Source organism: Balaenoptera physalus, assembly GCF_965194825.1.
Source record: "Balaenoptera physalus genome assembly, chromosome: 10".
Classification (NCBI taxonomy): Eukaryota; Metazoa; Chordata; class Mammalia; order Artiodactyla; family Balaenopteridae; genus Balaenoptera; species Balaenoptera physalus.
In genome coordinates this window covers 15,152,678-15,168,981 of record NC_138889.1, presented here as the reverse complement: position 1 = coordinate 15,168,981, position 16,304 = coordinate 15,152,678, and the positions used below count along the sequence as shown (strand labels likewise).

Genomic DNA, 16,304 nt, shown 5'->3' with positions numbered 1-16,304 from the left:
TCAGGCCACCTGACCTAACCCGTTTTCCACCAGCAGTTAGTACTCTACCAAAACCTTTGGTCTCCTTTATTGAGCTTCACTTTTACTAAAATCACCACAGTGAAGCAACTCTTGCTTCTTTTGTTTTTTAAGATATTTTATTTTATTTTTTATTTATTATTATTTTTTAAAAATAATTTATTTGGCTGCGTCGGGTCTTAGTTGCGGCATACAGGATCTTCATTGCGGTGTGAGGGCTTCTCTCTAGTTGTGGTACACAGACTCCAGAGCGCGCAGACTCAGTAGTTGCGGCACACAGGCTCTCTAGTTGTGGGGCATGGGCTCTAGAGCACGGGCTTAGTTGCGCCACAGCATGTGAGATCTTAGTTCCCCAAACAGGGATCGAACCCATGTCCCCTGCATTCAAAGGAGGATTCTTTTTTTTTTTTTTAATAAATTTATTTTATTTATTTTTGGCTGCATTGGGTCTTCGTTGCTGCACACAGTCTTTCTCTAGTTGCGGCGAGCAGGGGCTACTCTTCATTGCAGTGCGCGGGCTTCTCATCGCAGTGGCTTCCCTTGTTGCAGAGCATGGGCTCTAGGCACGTGAGCTTCAGTAGTTGCAGCTCAGTAGTTGTGGCTCACGGGCTGTAGAGCACAGGCTCAGTAGTTGTGGAGCACAGGCTTAGTTGCTCCGCGGCACGTGGGATCTTCCTGGACCAGGGCTCGAACCCGTGTCCCCTGCATTGGCAGGCGGATTCTTAACCACTGCGCTACCAGGGAAGCCCCAAGCCATATTTCATATAATTAAAGGCATACTGATCTATTGGGTAACTCTTTGCCCACTAGGATTCTGTAGGGAAGATAGTGTTGCTACTATTGGCATTTTGGAATACAATTAATTATGAGTATAAAGAATAAAACTTTTGGTTTTTAAAATGTAGATTTTATAACCAGGGATTTCAGAATTCTGTATTTAAAATGTTTCCTGATACAACTCAATAGCAAAACAAACAAACAGTCCAATTTAAAAATGGGCACGGGATCTGAATAAATATTTTTCCAAAGACGACATACAGATGGCCAACAGGTACATTAAAAGGTGCTCAACATCACTAATCGATGAAAAAAAAACTGTCACTAATTGGGGAAATGTAAATCAAAACCACCTCACACCTCTTAGAATGGCTATTATCAAAAAGACAAGAAATAACAAGTGTTGGCAAGGATGTGGAGAAAAGGGAATTCTTGTGCACTGTTGCTGGGATTGTAAATTGGTGCAGGCACTATAGAAAATAGAATGGAGGTTCCTAAGAAAAAATAAATATAGAACTACCATATGATCCAGCAATTCCACTTCTGGGTATTTATCCAAAGAAAACAAAAACACTAATTCAAGAAGATATATGCACCCCCATGTTCATTGCATCAGTATACAATAACCAAGATGTGAAAACATCCTAAAGGTCCATCCACGGATGAATAAAGAAAACAATGTAATTACATACACACACACACACACACACACACACACACACACATACACGCATATTATTCAGCCATAAATAAGAAATTAATCTTGCCATTTGCAACAACAGGTGGACAGTGGTTGGACCTTGAGGGCGTTCTGCTGAGGGATATAAGTCAGAAAGACGAATACCATATGATCTCACTTATGTGGAATATTTAAAAAAAAAAAAAAAAACAAGCTGATAAATACAGAGAATAGATTGGTGGTTGCTAGAGGCGGGGCGGGGGGGTGGGGGGGTATGGGCAGAATAGGTGAAGGGTTTCAAAAGGTACAAATTTCCAGTTATAAAATAAAGAATCCATGGGGATGCAATGAACAGCATGGTGACTGTAGTTAACAATACTGTATTGTGTATTTCAAAGTTGTTAAAGTCGATCTTAATCCTTACCACAAGAAAAAAATTTGTAGCTATGTATGGTGACAGACATTAACTAGATTTATTGTAGTGATCATTTAACAATATATAAATGTCGAATCATTATGTTGTGCAGCTGAAACTAATATGTCAATGATACCTTAATTTAAAAAACAAAAGATGTTGCCTGACTTGAGATGTTCACTAATTAGATAGTTAACTTGTTTAACACCCAAAATTATCCTCCTCTTGGTTACATTTATCATGTGCACTTGGTTTTCTCTTAAAGAGAGCATTGTAACTGTTAATGACTTACATTTTCTGGCAGATGAACTCCCAGCCAGCCCAGATGACTCAGATAATAGTGTGTCAGAGAGCCTGGATGAATTTGATTACTCTGTGGCTGAGATTAGCCGCTCATTCCGTTCACAGCAGGAAATATGTGAGCAACTCAACATCAATCACATGATCCAAAGGATCTTCCTCATCACTCTGGACAACAGTGAGTTACATATTTGCAGCCAGTGTGTTTATTACTCTGCCCTTCCTGCTTGGGCTAGGGACTTGCTCCTAGAAACTTGTTGTATCTGATGGTTAAACAAACCCATCATACTCCCTGGAACACAGGGTTTATATTTCAAGGAAGCTTTTAATGTGACCTAAAGCAGAATTTTGACACAGATACAACTTTCATTTCTATTTTGATACTGACTGGGCCATGTAGCTACTGCCTCTACTACCTTAAAAGGGAAATGGGAATGGTAGCTAAATCCATTTTCTTCTCAGAGGTGACCTAAACATTTAGATGAAAGCCCCAAGAAGGGTCAGATAGTGTTTCCCCTCTGTGCCCTATCTGTAGTTAAACCCCAGAATTAGTGCTGATGTCTGGGATTTACTCTTTAAATATCATGGTGTTAGGTTTATAACAAAGCACATACTCTTGAGGGGTAAAAAAGATTTAAATCTTTAGATACTGCTCTGTGTGTCAAGATCATTCTGATGTTACCTGAGTCAAACTTGGGGTTCAAGAGAAATGCCATCAAGATCAGTTGTCTGTATAAGACAGAAGCATTATCCTTAACCTACCAGATTAAAACCATTTCCCAGGTGACCCAAGCCTGAAAAGTGGGAATGGCATCCCCAGCCGTTGTGTGTATTTGGAAGAAATGGCAGTAGACCTGGAAGATCAAGACTGGCTTGATATGAACAACGTAGAGCAGGTACCATTCTTAACATTCCTTACATGTGCCTTCAGCAAAAATTAACCTTGCAGCTGAACTCTGCTTACCTTTCTCCAACCATGGCTTTGCGTAGCTCCATCTCTTACACTGTTTGTGGTGTTCCTCTTTTGGAATCTTCTCATCTACCATGGTCCCATGTCCAAATCTACCCATCCTTTAAGACCTAGTTAAAATGCCATCCTGTTTACAAAGTTTTGCCAAGTAGAAGTTATTTTCTCCTCTGGGCTCCGGCAGTAATCTCCATGCATCTCTTACGGGAATTGTCTCTTTCTGTCTCATGTCTTGGCTTCTTTATGAACCTGTCTTCTCTTTCCCGTAGACACTAATTTATCAAGGCCAAGGTCCATCTCTTTTTTTATATCTTTTCCAAAATCAAAACAATGCATTTTACCTTACAGGTGCCTAATTAACATTAAAGGAATAAAAGTTTGATAGGGAAGACTTGACAACTTGTAGTTTAACTTTATAGTTGGGTTGGCCAAAAAGTTCATTCGGGTTTTTCCGTATGATGGTATGGGAAAACCCAAACGAACTTTTTGGCCAACCCAGTACATTTAAACTGTGTTTATATAAGTCTGAGTGAGGTCAGCAGTGATGCAGAGTATTAGATTTCACATACGAGTTTAATCTCCGATTCTCCACACCATTCAACAAATATTCTTTTAATGCTTACTCTGTGCTAGGGGCTATGCTAGACACTTAAGCTTGCTTTAGGATAACTACATAAACAACTAGATTTGTATATGTAATACTTTCTAAAGTAATGATACACTGAGCTCTTTTTTCCCCATTTGTTCTGTGTTCTGTGATTCTCATAATAACCTGTGTCAGAATTATCTTTTATATCTTGATGTTCTAAAATAAACTTTGCAGTGGTCAGGGGAGATAAATTAGGAGTTTGGGATTAAGAGATACACACTACTACATATAAAATAGATAAACAACAGGGACCAACTATATAGCACAGGGAACTATATTCAATATCTTATAATAACCTATAATGGAAAAGAATCTGAAAAAGAATATCTATATATGTGTGTGTAACTGAATCACTTTGCTGAACACTTGAAACTAACACATTGTAAATCAACTATACTTCAATAAAAAATACATCAAAAAAATTTAAAAATAAATTAACTTTGCAATGATTTAGTATTTTTGTTTATTTGTTTTTCTTAATAGGCCGTCTTCACTCGCTTATTACTTCAAGATCCAGGCAACCACTTGATTAACATGACCTCTTCTACAACGTTGAATCTCTCTGCTGATCGAGATGCAGGGGAGAGGCACATTTTTTGTTACCTTTATTCCTGTTTCCAAAGAGCCAAGGAAGAGGTAAAAGAATAATCCCTATTGAGTACTCCATTGTCCTCTTGGGTATGACTTTAACACATAAGCCAGAGAGTTGGATCAATGTCTTTTTTTTTTTTTTTTTTGGCTGTGCCATGCAGCATGCGGGATCTTCCCCAACCAAGGATCGAACCCACACCCCCTGCAGTGGAAGCACAGAGTCTTAAACACTGGACCACCAGGGAAGTCCCAAGATCAGTGTCTATTATATCAATTTATATACATCATATTATATGTGGAACTGGATATCAGAGGCACTGTTAGTTTATCTTCTAAAGTTTTAGTCTCTCCTTTCTGTGGCTTGGGGTCTACCCCTTTCCCCAATTAACAAGTGCCTCCTATTATTCTTTCCACAAACGTCTTAATATATGACACCCTTATTAAAAAACGGTCTGATAAATTCATTTCCACTAAGGTGTATATAACAGAGTAGACTAAGCTTGATCACTTCCAGCATTAGAATTTCTAACAGGTGATTCCTTAAACCAAAGAATGAACTCTCATGGCTTTTCAAGCATCCACAGGAAAGCACTACTGTTTTGGGACACAGTGTCTTTTCCCTTCTATTTGCTATATCTGTCCTTGTGCCAGGTCACAGAGCTAGCCTCTTCCCTCTTTTCATTGCTGTTTCCAGATTACCAAAGTTCCAGAGAACCTGCTACCCTTTGCAGTGCAGTGCAGGAACCTCACTGTGTCCAATACCCGAACAGTTCTCCTCACCCCAGAGATCTATGTTGACCAAAACATCCACGAGCAACTGGTAGATTTGATGTTGGAAGCCATCCTAGGAGGCCGTGAGTACATAAGCAACATCTATGAGCTTCTACATTTGATTTCCAAGTGTAACATTCCTCTGATTGCATTAGAAAGCCTCAGAGCTACTATGGTTCCAGCGTAAATTAAGGAAGAGAGCTCACACCTTGACCTTTGAGGTTGAATACCAATAAAATTATCAAAAGTATCAGAAGAGTAAAGAGCTGTGTGTAAAGGCGTCTAAAAATTCTTATGGCCTCCTCTCTCTCTCTTTTGTCTTCTGTCAGATTTTGAAGGTGTAGCTGAGTTTCTGGATGAGGTCATCGAAGCCTTGATACTGGATGAGGAAGTTCGAACATTTCCAGAAGTCATGATTCCAGTGTTTGATATTTTATTGGGCCGAATAAAAGATCTAGAACTCTGCCAGATCATGTTGTACGCATATCTGGACGTTCTTCTGTATTTCACTAGGCAAAAGGATATGGCAAAGGTAGGTCTGAGAGCTCATATGTATTCAGTCGAGTTGGAAGCTTAATACTCTATGCTTCCCTATCCTGAGGGCAGTGTAATATTGCCTATGGAATAAGAGAAAGATGCATTGGTTGTTGTATAGTCTTAACTCTTTGAGGCCCTCTCATCCCATCATTTATCTCATCATACAGACAAATAACTAGGCTTGTCTTCTCCTACAGGTTTTTGTAGAATACATTCAGCCCAAGGATCCTAGTAATGGGCAGATGTACCAGAAGACCTTGCTGGGAGTAATCCTGAATATCTCCTGCTTATTAAAGACTCCGGGTGTAGTAGAAAATCATGGCTACTTCCTGAATCCATCTCGTTCCAGTCCCCAGGAGATCAAAGTACAAGAGGCCAACATTCATCAGGTGGAGCTGTTTACCGGTGTATCCCAGCCCCCTGATCTTAGATTAAGTATCGTTTCCTCAGAAAGCAGATGCAGATAAGGCTGCTTGAGCCTCTTTGGGAAAGCAGATCAATCTGGTTGGCTCTCTACCATAATCATGTCCAGAAATGGCCCTCTTTTTAGCAAGCGCTAAGAGCAGGGGACAAACCTTTGTGTGGTTGAAGAGTAAGCTGCTGCTCTTCTTTGCCTTGTGCTGTAGCACAGCTACCTGCTCTCAATCCTCGTTTTTCTCACCAAGCTATTTCTTATAACTTTAGCTCCTAAAATCTTCTGATTGAACTCCAGCTTAAAAGCCAAATTGTTTTCCCTTTCCTCCTTCTACTTATGTCCTCTCTTTTTGGGCTTCTTAGCATAAATTATGGTAGAAGTCTGGCCAACATATGGCAATAAATGGTTGAATTGGGGGCAGTTTAAATCTCCCGTCATCACAACTTTCTAAAGCAGGGGTTGGCAAATTATACCAGTGGCCAAATCCAGCCTGCCGTCCGTTTTTGTAAATAGTTTTATTGAACCCAGCCATGCCCCTGTGTATATGTATTGTTTATGGCTTGATTTCATGCCACAGTGGTAGAGTTGAATAGTTGCTACAGAGACCATATGGCATGCAAAGCCAAAAATATTTATCATCTGGCCCTCTGCAGAAGAAGTTTACCATCCCCTACTCTAAAGCTGTGTAAATGCTACCTGCAGTTGGACAGCTCATCAGGAAATCTCTTAAAAGTTCCCAGAAAAAAAAAAAAAATTTTTTTTTTTAATCAGAAATGGTGGCGTAAGGCACAGGGAGAGTGAGGGAGAAGATTAGGATTCGTGTATTTTTGGAAATTGCCAGTGGCTAAGATTTGAGAGTAACAAATATTAGGATTGTGAAACTGGAATGTTCTGTGGTTGTGTTTTCTGGTTAAACAGTTCATGGCTCGGTTCCATGAAAAGATCTACCAGATGTTGAAGAACTTACTCCAGCTCTCTCCAGAAACCAAACACTGTATCTTGTCCTGGCTTGGAAACTGTTTGCATGCAAATGCAGGCCGCACCAAGATTTGGGCCAATCAGATGCCAGAAATCTTCTTCCAAATGTACGCCTCGGATGCCTTCTTTCTGAATCTGGGCGCTGCTCTCCTGAAGTTATGCCAGCCATTTTGCAAACCCAGATCTTCTCGGCTCCTCACCTTTAATCCCACTTACTGTGCCCTGAAGGAGTTGAATGATGAAGAACGAAAAATAAAAAATGTACACATGAGAGGTAAGGGGGAGCTGGTCTTCTCAAAACTGTGTGTGCATAACATCTAAGCCATTCACTTCTATATCCTTTTTCACAGAGGTCCCTCTTTATCAAAGAAGATGAGGCAAAAAGAAAAGCTATTATGAGTTTTAAAAAGACAAACTTTTAAAAACTGTTATTTTTTAGATGTTGTCCTTTAATGAGACCTTCTGTCTGAATTTGGCAGACTTGGATATTCGCTCATTCATTCATTCTTTATGAAAATGAATAAAGTACAGTCCCTGTCCTTTTTGAACTCAAAGTCTCCACAGGAAGGCAGATATGTTAACAGATCATCATAATATGGTCTAGGGCTAATCTACAGGAGCACAGAGGAGGGAGTAAATGATTAATTCTACAGAAGCTGGAGGTCTTCATAGCTGAGTCCTGAAAAATGAGTTGGGTTTATCAAGCAAAGGAGCAAAGGAGGCCCTTTATATAGAGGGAAAAACAAGTATGAAGGTACACAGCTGTGTAATGTCTTAACTAAGGAACAGTGAGAAGCTCAATGTGGCTGGAACAAGGGGTAGGTGGGGGAAGGGGTATGGGAATTGGCAGGAAATATTAGCCTAGGGAGGAAGAATATTGGGGAAAACTCAAACAACACAGAGAAGTGAAAAGAAGAAGATAAATCACTCTTAATTCTACCACTCAAAATGAATCACTCAATCTTGATGTATTTCCTCCCAGTTTTATAACTCTTCTAATTATAAAAGTAACACATGCTCAAAAGCAAATAATCTTAAATACAGAAAAGCACAGAATAGATACAAATGATCTATTATCTATCCCCTGGAAAAATCTACAATGTTATCATTCCTTTTAATTGTTGGTGATTTCATGATCAAGCTAAAGAGATTTAACTGTATTTCTATAAACTGAGAAGCCAAATTACATTTTTAGACAAGAGAGTAGGAATGTGAGAAGATTTGTTTTTAAGAAGGTATTACTTAATTCACTGATAGCAGGATGGAAGTTGAACTAGAATAAGGGGACACTGGAGCCAAGATAGATGTCTGTGGCAAGCCATTTACTCTTCCTTTTAATTTCTTTGAGGTTTGGACAAAGAAACCTGTTTGATCCCAGCTGTGCGGGAGCCAGAGTTTCCCCAGAACTACAACCTTGTAACAGAAAACCTTGTCCTGACAGAGTACACCTTGTACTTGGGATTTCACAGGTAACTGCTCTGATGTCATTAAGAAAGAACTGCTTGGTTGTGTTGATAACCAGAAGGTTGAAAGTGCATCTTACAGATAACAATCTCACTTTATTCTGAAGGCTGACATTAGGATCTAGTAGGAAAAGGGCATTATATGCATTTATTTGTGTCTACATGAAGCGGCTTTATCCATATAACTTGAATTTATTTTTAATTTTTGACCTGTTAAACTTTTTAAAATTAAAGATACACTAGTATTTTTCTCTAAACTTGCACATTTTTAAATCACCATCTTCCTTTTGTCATCTGCTAAAGTGGAATTGTTTTCATTTAACATTTCACATTCTGCTCTTGAATTTTCATTACTTATTACTCCTGATGAAAAAAGAGAAAGCTTTACGCTATGGTATAGAGACAAAATTGACAAAATTAAATGTGTATAAGGTATTTCAATAAGATCAGTAGGAACACAAAAATCTATGTATCAAAGATAAGGAGGATTCTGGAAGTGTGAAGATTTGAGAGCTAAAGTGTATGACTTCCAAAAATGGTCTGGTTCTGGCTAACCGTATGTTATTCTATGATTTTTTTTTCCCTCTGATTTAGCTGACTGTGACAAGTATAAATAAGGGGAGAAAATAGCTACTCACTCAGTCTATAGGAAGGTATATTGAGGACAGCAATTTTTAATGCCTTTTCGGGATACTTAAACTGACACAGCATTTTTCAAAACTCAGCAAATTTTTGGAAGAATGAAATTATATCTTTATTAGAGACATTTTCTATCCCTATCATTGACATTTTAAGTGAGACAATAGATAACAATTTAGCATGTGTTTAACCTGTTCAACCACGTAGATTCAAACACAAAAATGAATGTCATCTAGTTTCCCGGTATTGACTAGCTAATCGTAGACGTTATCCACGAGGCCAAGAATGACTTTGGACTGTACACATAGACACAACTATCTATAACATTGAATTATGGGTCTTCCTTTCATTAGAGAACACTTGGCTGACCCTTCTGGAAGAATCATTTAATTTTATATTGAGCATCAGAGGACTGGAAGCTGCTCTTAGGCTGCATCATAGGTGGCTGCTGGTTGATATGTGGTCATTAGTAATCTAGACTCCTTTCTCACCAGCGTTAGTTCTCTACTAACCATGGAAAGACTGTCCATATAACCACATCCAGGTACAATCATTGCACTTGTGTGGTGTCAAACTCTCCTGCTGGGCTTCTTGTACTTTGCCTGATCGTTATATATTGTACATAATAAAAGCCCAATCTACACCCTGCTCAACCGAGCCATTCTATGGATGGTGCATTTCAGCCGAAGACAACTAATCTATGTAATTAGATTCAATTCTTGAATACTTGGTAACATTTTCCCGGTGCTATGCCCCCACCTCTGTCCTGTCAATAACTTTTGTGATTGCCTTCTGTGTCATCACAACTGCAGCTCCCTACATCCTAAAAGGGAATAATAGAATAAATAAGTGAGGATTTGGTTTTCAAAAATGGTCTGTAAGGGAGGATGGGAGGGAGGTGCAAGAGGGAGGGGATGTGGGGATATATGTATACGTATAGCTGATTCACTTTGCTATACAGCAGAAATTAACATTGTAAAGCAATTATACTCCAATAAAGATGTTAAAATTTAAAAAAACGGTCTGTACTCAACTGTCCCTATATGAGCCTCCTGACCCAGCCTTTTCTGCTTTCTTGGGGGCAGGTTGCATGATCAGATGGTAAAAATCAACCAAAATCTGCATCGGCTGCAGGTAGCCTGGCGGGATGCTCAGCAAAGTTCTAGCCCTGCTGCTGACAACCTCCGTGAGCAGTTTGAACGACTGATGACCATCTATCTTTCTACTAAGACTGCCATGACTGAGCCGCAAATGCTGCAAAACTGCCTAAATTTGCAGGTGTCCATGGCTGTTCTCCTAGTTCAACTGGCCATAGGCAATGAGGGCTCACAGCCGATAGAGCTAACTTTTCCTTTGCCAGATGGCTACAGTTCTTTGGCTTACGTGCCAGGTAAGCAGGCTCTCCCTTGGGAGCTTCCTATTTATAGCCATCTAAGTTTAACTGGGTCACGTTGGAAGTTTAATCCTCAAAATATCCTTCCTTAGTTATCATTCAGCTGTTTTTGGAGAAACAGCTCAAACTTGTAGGTAATGTCTGTTGGTTGAAGCCTGGGGGAACTGACAGCTTGTTCCTCGGCATTGTGTCGCCACTGCTGTGCAGATAAGAAAATAGTCTTCAAAGGATGAAGTGCGGTCAGGGTTTTCAGAGCTGTTAGTTTCTATCATTACTATTGTTTGTCGTTCAACTTACAAATTCATCTGTCTAACCCACCCCCCTGTGCTATTCTTTAGAAAAAAAAAAACATCTCCTCTCAGTTAACCCAGAAGTGAGATTGTGTATGTATGTATGTATGTTGGTGAGGGGTCGGCAGAAACTGTCCGTCAAAATCAGGTTACATGTTCTTGATCACTGTACCGGTCATCTATTGCTGAGTCACAAATCACCCCAAAACATAGCAACTTAACACAACAAACATTATCACACACAGTTTCCACGGGTCAGTGATCCAGGGGTAGCTTAGCTGCAAGGTTCTGACTCTGGCCTCTCGCGAGGTTGCAGCCAGGCTGCCCACCAGTGCCATGGGGATCTGAAGACGCCACCAGAGCTGGAGGATCTGCTTACGAGCCTAGTTGCTTGGTTGTTGGCAAACCTCAGTTGCTTGCTGGCTTCTTTTCCAGGCCACACAGGACTCTCCTTAGTACTGCTAACGGTATGGCAGGTGGCTTCCCTCAGAGCAGGGAACCAAAATGGAAGCTGTAGGCTTTTATAACCTAATTACGGAAATGACATGCCATCACTTCTGTGTGCCCCATAGTGTGTCTTCTACCCTGGAATAGTGTAGGAGGAGGTATACAAGGGCATAAATACTAGAAGGCAAGGACCAGTGGAGGACCCCGGAGAGTGAAGACCATAGTCATCTAACGTATTCATTTCTATTCAAGATTCTTTTTCATCTAAAGGGTTATTTTAATGCACAGTTAACCTTGAGTGTGGAAGTATAATGTCTATCAGTATACTTTCTTAAACTGCACTGGTGTGTTAACATTTTATGTCTCTACTATTCTGTTTACTTGGATAAAAATAAAAATTGACTTACATTCAAAGGAGATTCTATATTAATTTATCGTCATTTCTAGTACCTACAAGACATTTGGGGTTTTTTTAACCTTCACTGAGTAGAGTAAAAGGGAGGAATTTAAATATTGCATAATACAAAGAGTCAGATGTTTGGCTAATTCCAGTGTATATTTTCTTTCTCAGAATTTTTTGCAGATAACTTGGGTGATTTCCTCATTTTTCTCCGCCGCTTTGCCGACGACATCTTGGAGACATCAGCAGATTCCCTGGAACATGTCCTTCGTTTTATCACCATTTTCACTGGAAGCATAGAAAGGTGAAGTGCTGAAAGCGTGGCTCTGTCACAGTTTAGAGCTGCAAAACATTCAGAAGACTTCTAAACCAAGAAATAAACAAGCCTGAATCATAAGGGGTTGCCTTCAGAAGTTGTGTTAACATTAATGAATCACCTGACTATCCTTATGGGTAGCCCAAAATCCCACACTTGAGAGGCATAATAAACAAAGGACTTTGCCCACAGAGAATTTGAACCTGCATATAAGGTACCTGATGGGAATTTCATTGCTAGTCCCTGGTTAAAATAGTTACCTTAATGCCAGAGACCTTGCCAGGTGCTAATGATCTTCTAGTGTATGATAGCAAAGTTTGCTCTTAAAATTCTGAGTTGGATGAGCAGTAAACTTGGGTAAATGCTCTCTGATCTCAAGTCTTACCATTCATAGCTTCTAGTCCTCCTTCCCAAAGGAAGACGCTCATTGACCTGTGGAGTTGCTTCTCTGATTTTTTGGTGGTAGGCCAAAGGAAACAGTACGTACGTAAGTGAGAATTTGCTGCACAAAGAAGAGATCCACAATCCCCTGAGCCGTGTCAGTGAGACATAGGTAGAAGCCAGTCCTTCACTGAACTGAGCAGACCTAATGAAAAATCATAAGTCAACAAGTATTAGGCGCACATGGTATGCATTATAAGTAACGTGGAATAATAATATCCTGGCCCTTAGCCTCAGAAAGCTTGGAAAGGCAAGTTTATCCCAGATGAAGCTGTCAGAGAATAGTAAATAGTAAGTCATGCATTGTTATAGAGAAGTAAACAGAATGGCGGAGCATTAAATAGAAACTTAAGTACTCACCCTCGTAATTGGTAAGCTGTGATGATCTTAAAGAGCTGAACGGTACACTCTGCATATCCCCCAGAAATTGACCGACTTAAAACTGTGGAGTCGTGTTTTCTCCTGTAACTCTGTACAGATGATATATGATGTTTTGACTCCTCGTATGGAGAGAATAGTTACAAATTTGGGAGTCAAATTTTCTGCCTGCTCAGTTTGCTTTCTGCCCTATTCATAGGATGAAGAATCCCCACCTAAGGGCCAAACTCGCTGAGGTGCTGGAAGCAGTGATGCCCCACATGGATCAGACCCCAAATCCCTTGCTATCCAGTGTGTTCCACCGGAAACGTGTGTTCTGCAACTTTCCCTACGCATCCCACCTTGCAGAAGCTCTAATCAAGGTCTTTGTGGACATTGAGTTTACAGGTAAAGCAGTCTAGAACCAAGAAACTGATACATCGCTGATCAGTTTTTAAATGTCAGGAAACTATCATAAGCCATCACTTATTGAATACCTACCATGTGCTACCCTTGATGCTAAGTGCTTTTTTCACATTGTTTACTTAATCTGTTGCCATCTGGAAAGTTTTACTCTTTTATCCCCATTTACCTATGAAGACATGGGTGCTCAAAAAGATTAAATTATTTGTTTATGTCATACAACTAAGCGGTAGAATCAGGTCTCTCTCACCTTAAAAAAGAAAAACGCATACTGTTAACAACTTTACTATAATTTTTGATAGAATCATACTCAAATAAATTAGTCTGTCCAGTTAAAACCCCGGGTCTTTATTTTTCTCTGCCTCAAAATTACAGAATGGTGGATAATGAGACAATGTGCTGATTGAGATATTCTTTTGTCTTATCCAGACGGTCTAACTCTCGTACAGTTTAATTGTTAGATTAAGAATAACAGCAGGCAGCATTCCCTTTCTCTCATGCCCTTTTGAGCTGTAACCCTGAGATGCTATGTCTGAGTAAACAGTACCCCCTCTCAACCAGTAAACAAGATATGCAAAGCAGTTACTTAAGACCCCTTTTAAAGGGGATGTCCTACCAGCCAGTGATAAATACAGTTAACATTAAAGAGACATTTAACACTTTACTGACTGTTTTTCCATATTTGAATTTTGACTTTGTTACTTGCTTACCTCCGAGACTTAGTTTCCTCATTTGTAAAAGGGGTTGAAGTGATGGTTGAGGCAGTGTATGTAAATCTTTATAATATATAAGAAGTTGCACAATAAATCATTGCAGTTATCTCATTATACAGCCACTACGACCCTTTGGTTGTAATAATAGAAGGTGTATTATAATTCCTGTTTTGTTTTCTGAGGAAGTGGGAGTTGAGAAAGAGTAAGAGACTTGCATTAAGTGGAGCCAGAAGGAAAACCTGAGTCTCCTGACTCCAAATCCCATGCCCCTCCTTTATTATATGACCCAACCTGTAGAGCTCTGGTGGTACTTCTGGCATGTCAAAAGCAGTATAAGCCTCAGACTTTTAGCTCCTGGCCTGATTTTTCAGAGTAATCAAGAACCAGTTGGCCCCACAGTTGGGATGTTATCCATGAAGAATGTGGGGATTACTTTTAGTAGCCCATTCTGCACATGGCTGGCACTGCCACAGTGGCCAGCTCAGAGGCCTCATTCAAAGTCTGATAAGTAGTCTACGTTTGGATATGGAAGCATTTGTTTCCCTTGGCTTTTATTTTGCAGCTCAGTCCTTGTCCTTTTCTGAGTACTGTATCGTTTATATGTCTCCCTCTTGTTCTATCGGTAAGGAGATAAGCAAACACTTGGTTATGACTCTAGGCCTTCATAAACTCCCACAGCAGGTCTTGCCGGTAGCCTTGACAACATTCAGAATTTTTATAAAATGGCTACACATAAACATAAGCCCTTGCCTTTTCTCTAATAGCACCACCTTTGCTGATGTTTTGCTCTTACCTTACTGCAGGAGACCCCCATCAGTTTGAGCAGAAGTTTAATTACCGCCGCCCCATGTATCCCATCCTCAGGTACATGTGGGGGACAGATGCCTATCGAGAGAGCATTAAGGTGAGAATGTTTTTGGTGAAACCAAAGTTGAGTTATCTGAGTTTTGCTCCACATAAGCCCCAGTGGGTTGTGATTCGGTACTAAAATGGTTTTTTCTTGGGCTGGGACTTACAGGATTTGGCTGACTATGCCTCTAAGAATTTAGAAGCCATGAATCCCCCACTTTTCCTCCGCTTTCTTAACCTGCTAATGAACGATGCCATCTTCCTTTTGGATGAAGCCATACAGGTAAACAAACAAACAAACAAACAAACAGATTTAACTGCCCTTTTACTGTCATACATACTTTTTACCTCTTAGTCATAATAGAGCAATCCTTATGCTAGCAACCCCCTAGTACCAGTCTTAGACACCAAAAATTTGCAAGTAGTAATGTACCACCAACCTTGCCCTTGTAGAGTCTGATAGGTATTGTTCCATTAGAGACCAAGACCAAGGGCCTTATGAGCTAGGATGATATTTTGGCAGAGAGTGGAAAAGAAAGTGTGAAAGGCCAAACTAAGGTACACTGGCGGAACTAATCAGTCTAGCACTACAGAAAGAAATCACAGGATCTTCATTCAGTTAGTGACTTTCAACTTTCTTCCATCCCAAGACTTTAGTAACAGTGACTGACCAAGGCAATGATCCTTAGCCCTCTTTCCTAAAAGCTTCTGACTTTTATACCACTATTTGAAAAAAAAAATCTCTGGTTTGGGTTATTTTTTCACATAAAGACTCCAAGTCATCAGTACTCTTCATCTGTCCACTGCCTCCCAAATCTTTAGCTATATCTGAAACATGAGTTTTACAAAGTATACACGTGGGGGCCTCTCAGTTCCTTCAGCTTAACCATCCCTTGTGGAGCTGCTTATTGCTCCTATAAAAACTTCCCTTATCTGCGACAGGTGTAAGAAAGGGCAGTGACCCAAAGGGAGACAAAGCAGGTAAATCATGAGGGTAGCCTGTTGGATAGCCCACACACTCCTCGTATTGATTAGCAATCTCCCAGTAGCTTGTATTTAATTTGTGAGAAAATGTTCCTGCTTGTTCATAATCCCATACTTGAAGATTTTAGATCTGTTGCCTTAGAAAACAAGTCCTGTAATAAATAGACCTTTCTAAGCAAGAGCTATGTGACAGAATGACACAGATGGCGTTTTCATGGGACTGTAAGTTTAACATGCTTGCTACAACAGCAAGAGTGGTGAGAGGTAGAGGGTTTTAAATATTTATGGTTCTCCTTCCAGACATTTTTGCATATTTGATAAGGCTTTGTTTTTTGATAAGCAGTTTTGGGGGTGGTTTTTTTTTTCCATCTTTCATCTTTTTTTTCCCTGTAGCCTGATTGCTTTTACCAGTATTTCGTATACTATTTATCCTCGTTTCTATTTCATAGACTATAGTATTTCCAGGGGAATTACCCATAAGTCTACCCAGGC

At 39.9% G+C, this 16,304-nt stretch overlaps 1 protein-coding gene across 2 annotated transcripts in view; it reads left to right on the top strand.

Moving 5' to 3' along the window:
- Nucleotides 1-16,304, top strand: part of UBE4A (ubiquitination factor E4A) — a 33,582-nt gene that overhangs the window by 7,006 nt on the left and 10,272 nt on the right. The window contains exons 3-15 of one of the 2 annotated variants that reach the window (XM_082477510.1): nucleotides 2,194-2,367; nucleotides 2,973-3,085; nucleotides 4,289-4,441; nucleotides 5,091-5,250; nucleotides 5,497-5,699; nucleotides 5,902-6,093; nucleotides 7,038-7,371; nucleotides 8,446-8,566; nucleotides 10,285-10,589; nucleotides 11,901-12,033; nucleotides 13,064-13,251; nucleotides 14,783-14,883; nucleotides 14,998-15,111. In XM_082477510.1, the coding sequence (XP_082333636.1) occupies nucleotides 2,194-2,367; nucleotides 2,973-3,085; nucleotides 4,289-4,441; nucleotides 5,091-5,250; nucleotides 5,497-5,699; nucleotides 5,902-6,093; nucleotides 7,038-7,371; nucleotides 8,446-8,566; nucleotides 10,285-10,589; nucleotides 11,901-12,033; nucleotides 13,064-13,251; nucleotides 14,783-14,883; nucleotides 14,998-15,111 (2,291 nt within the window). Of the gene's footprint in view, nucleotides 1-2,193; nucleotides 2,368-2,972; nucleotides 3,086-4,288; nucleotides 4,442-5,090; nucleotides 5,251-5,496; nucleotides 5,700-5,901; nucleotides 6,094-7,037; nucleotides 7,372-8,445; nucleotides 8,567-10,284; nucleotides 10,590-11,900; nucleotides 12,034-13,063; nucleotides 13,252-14,782; nucleotides 14,884-14,997; nucleotides 15,112-16,304 lie in introns of those variants that run through there. The other variant, XM_082477511.1, reaches the window with a different exon arrangement.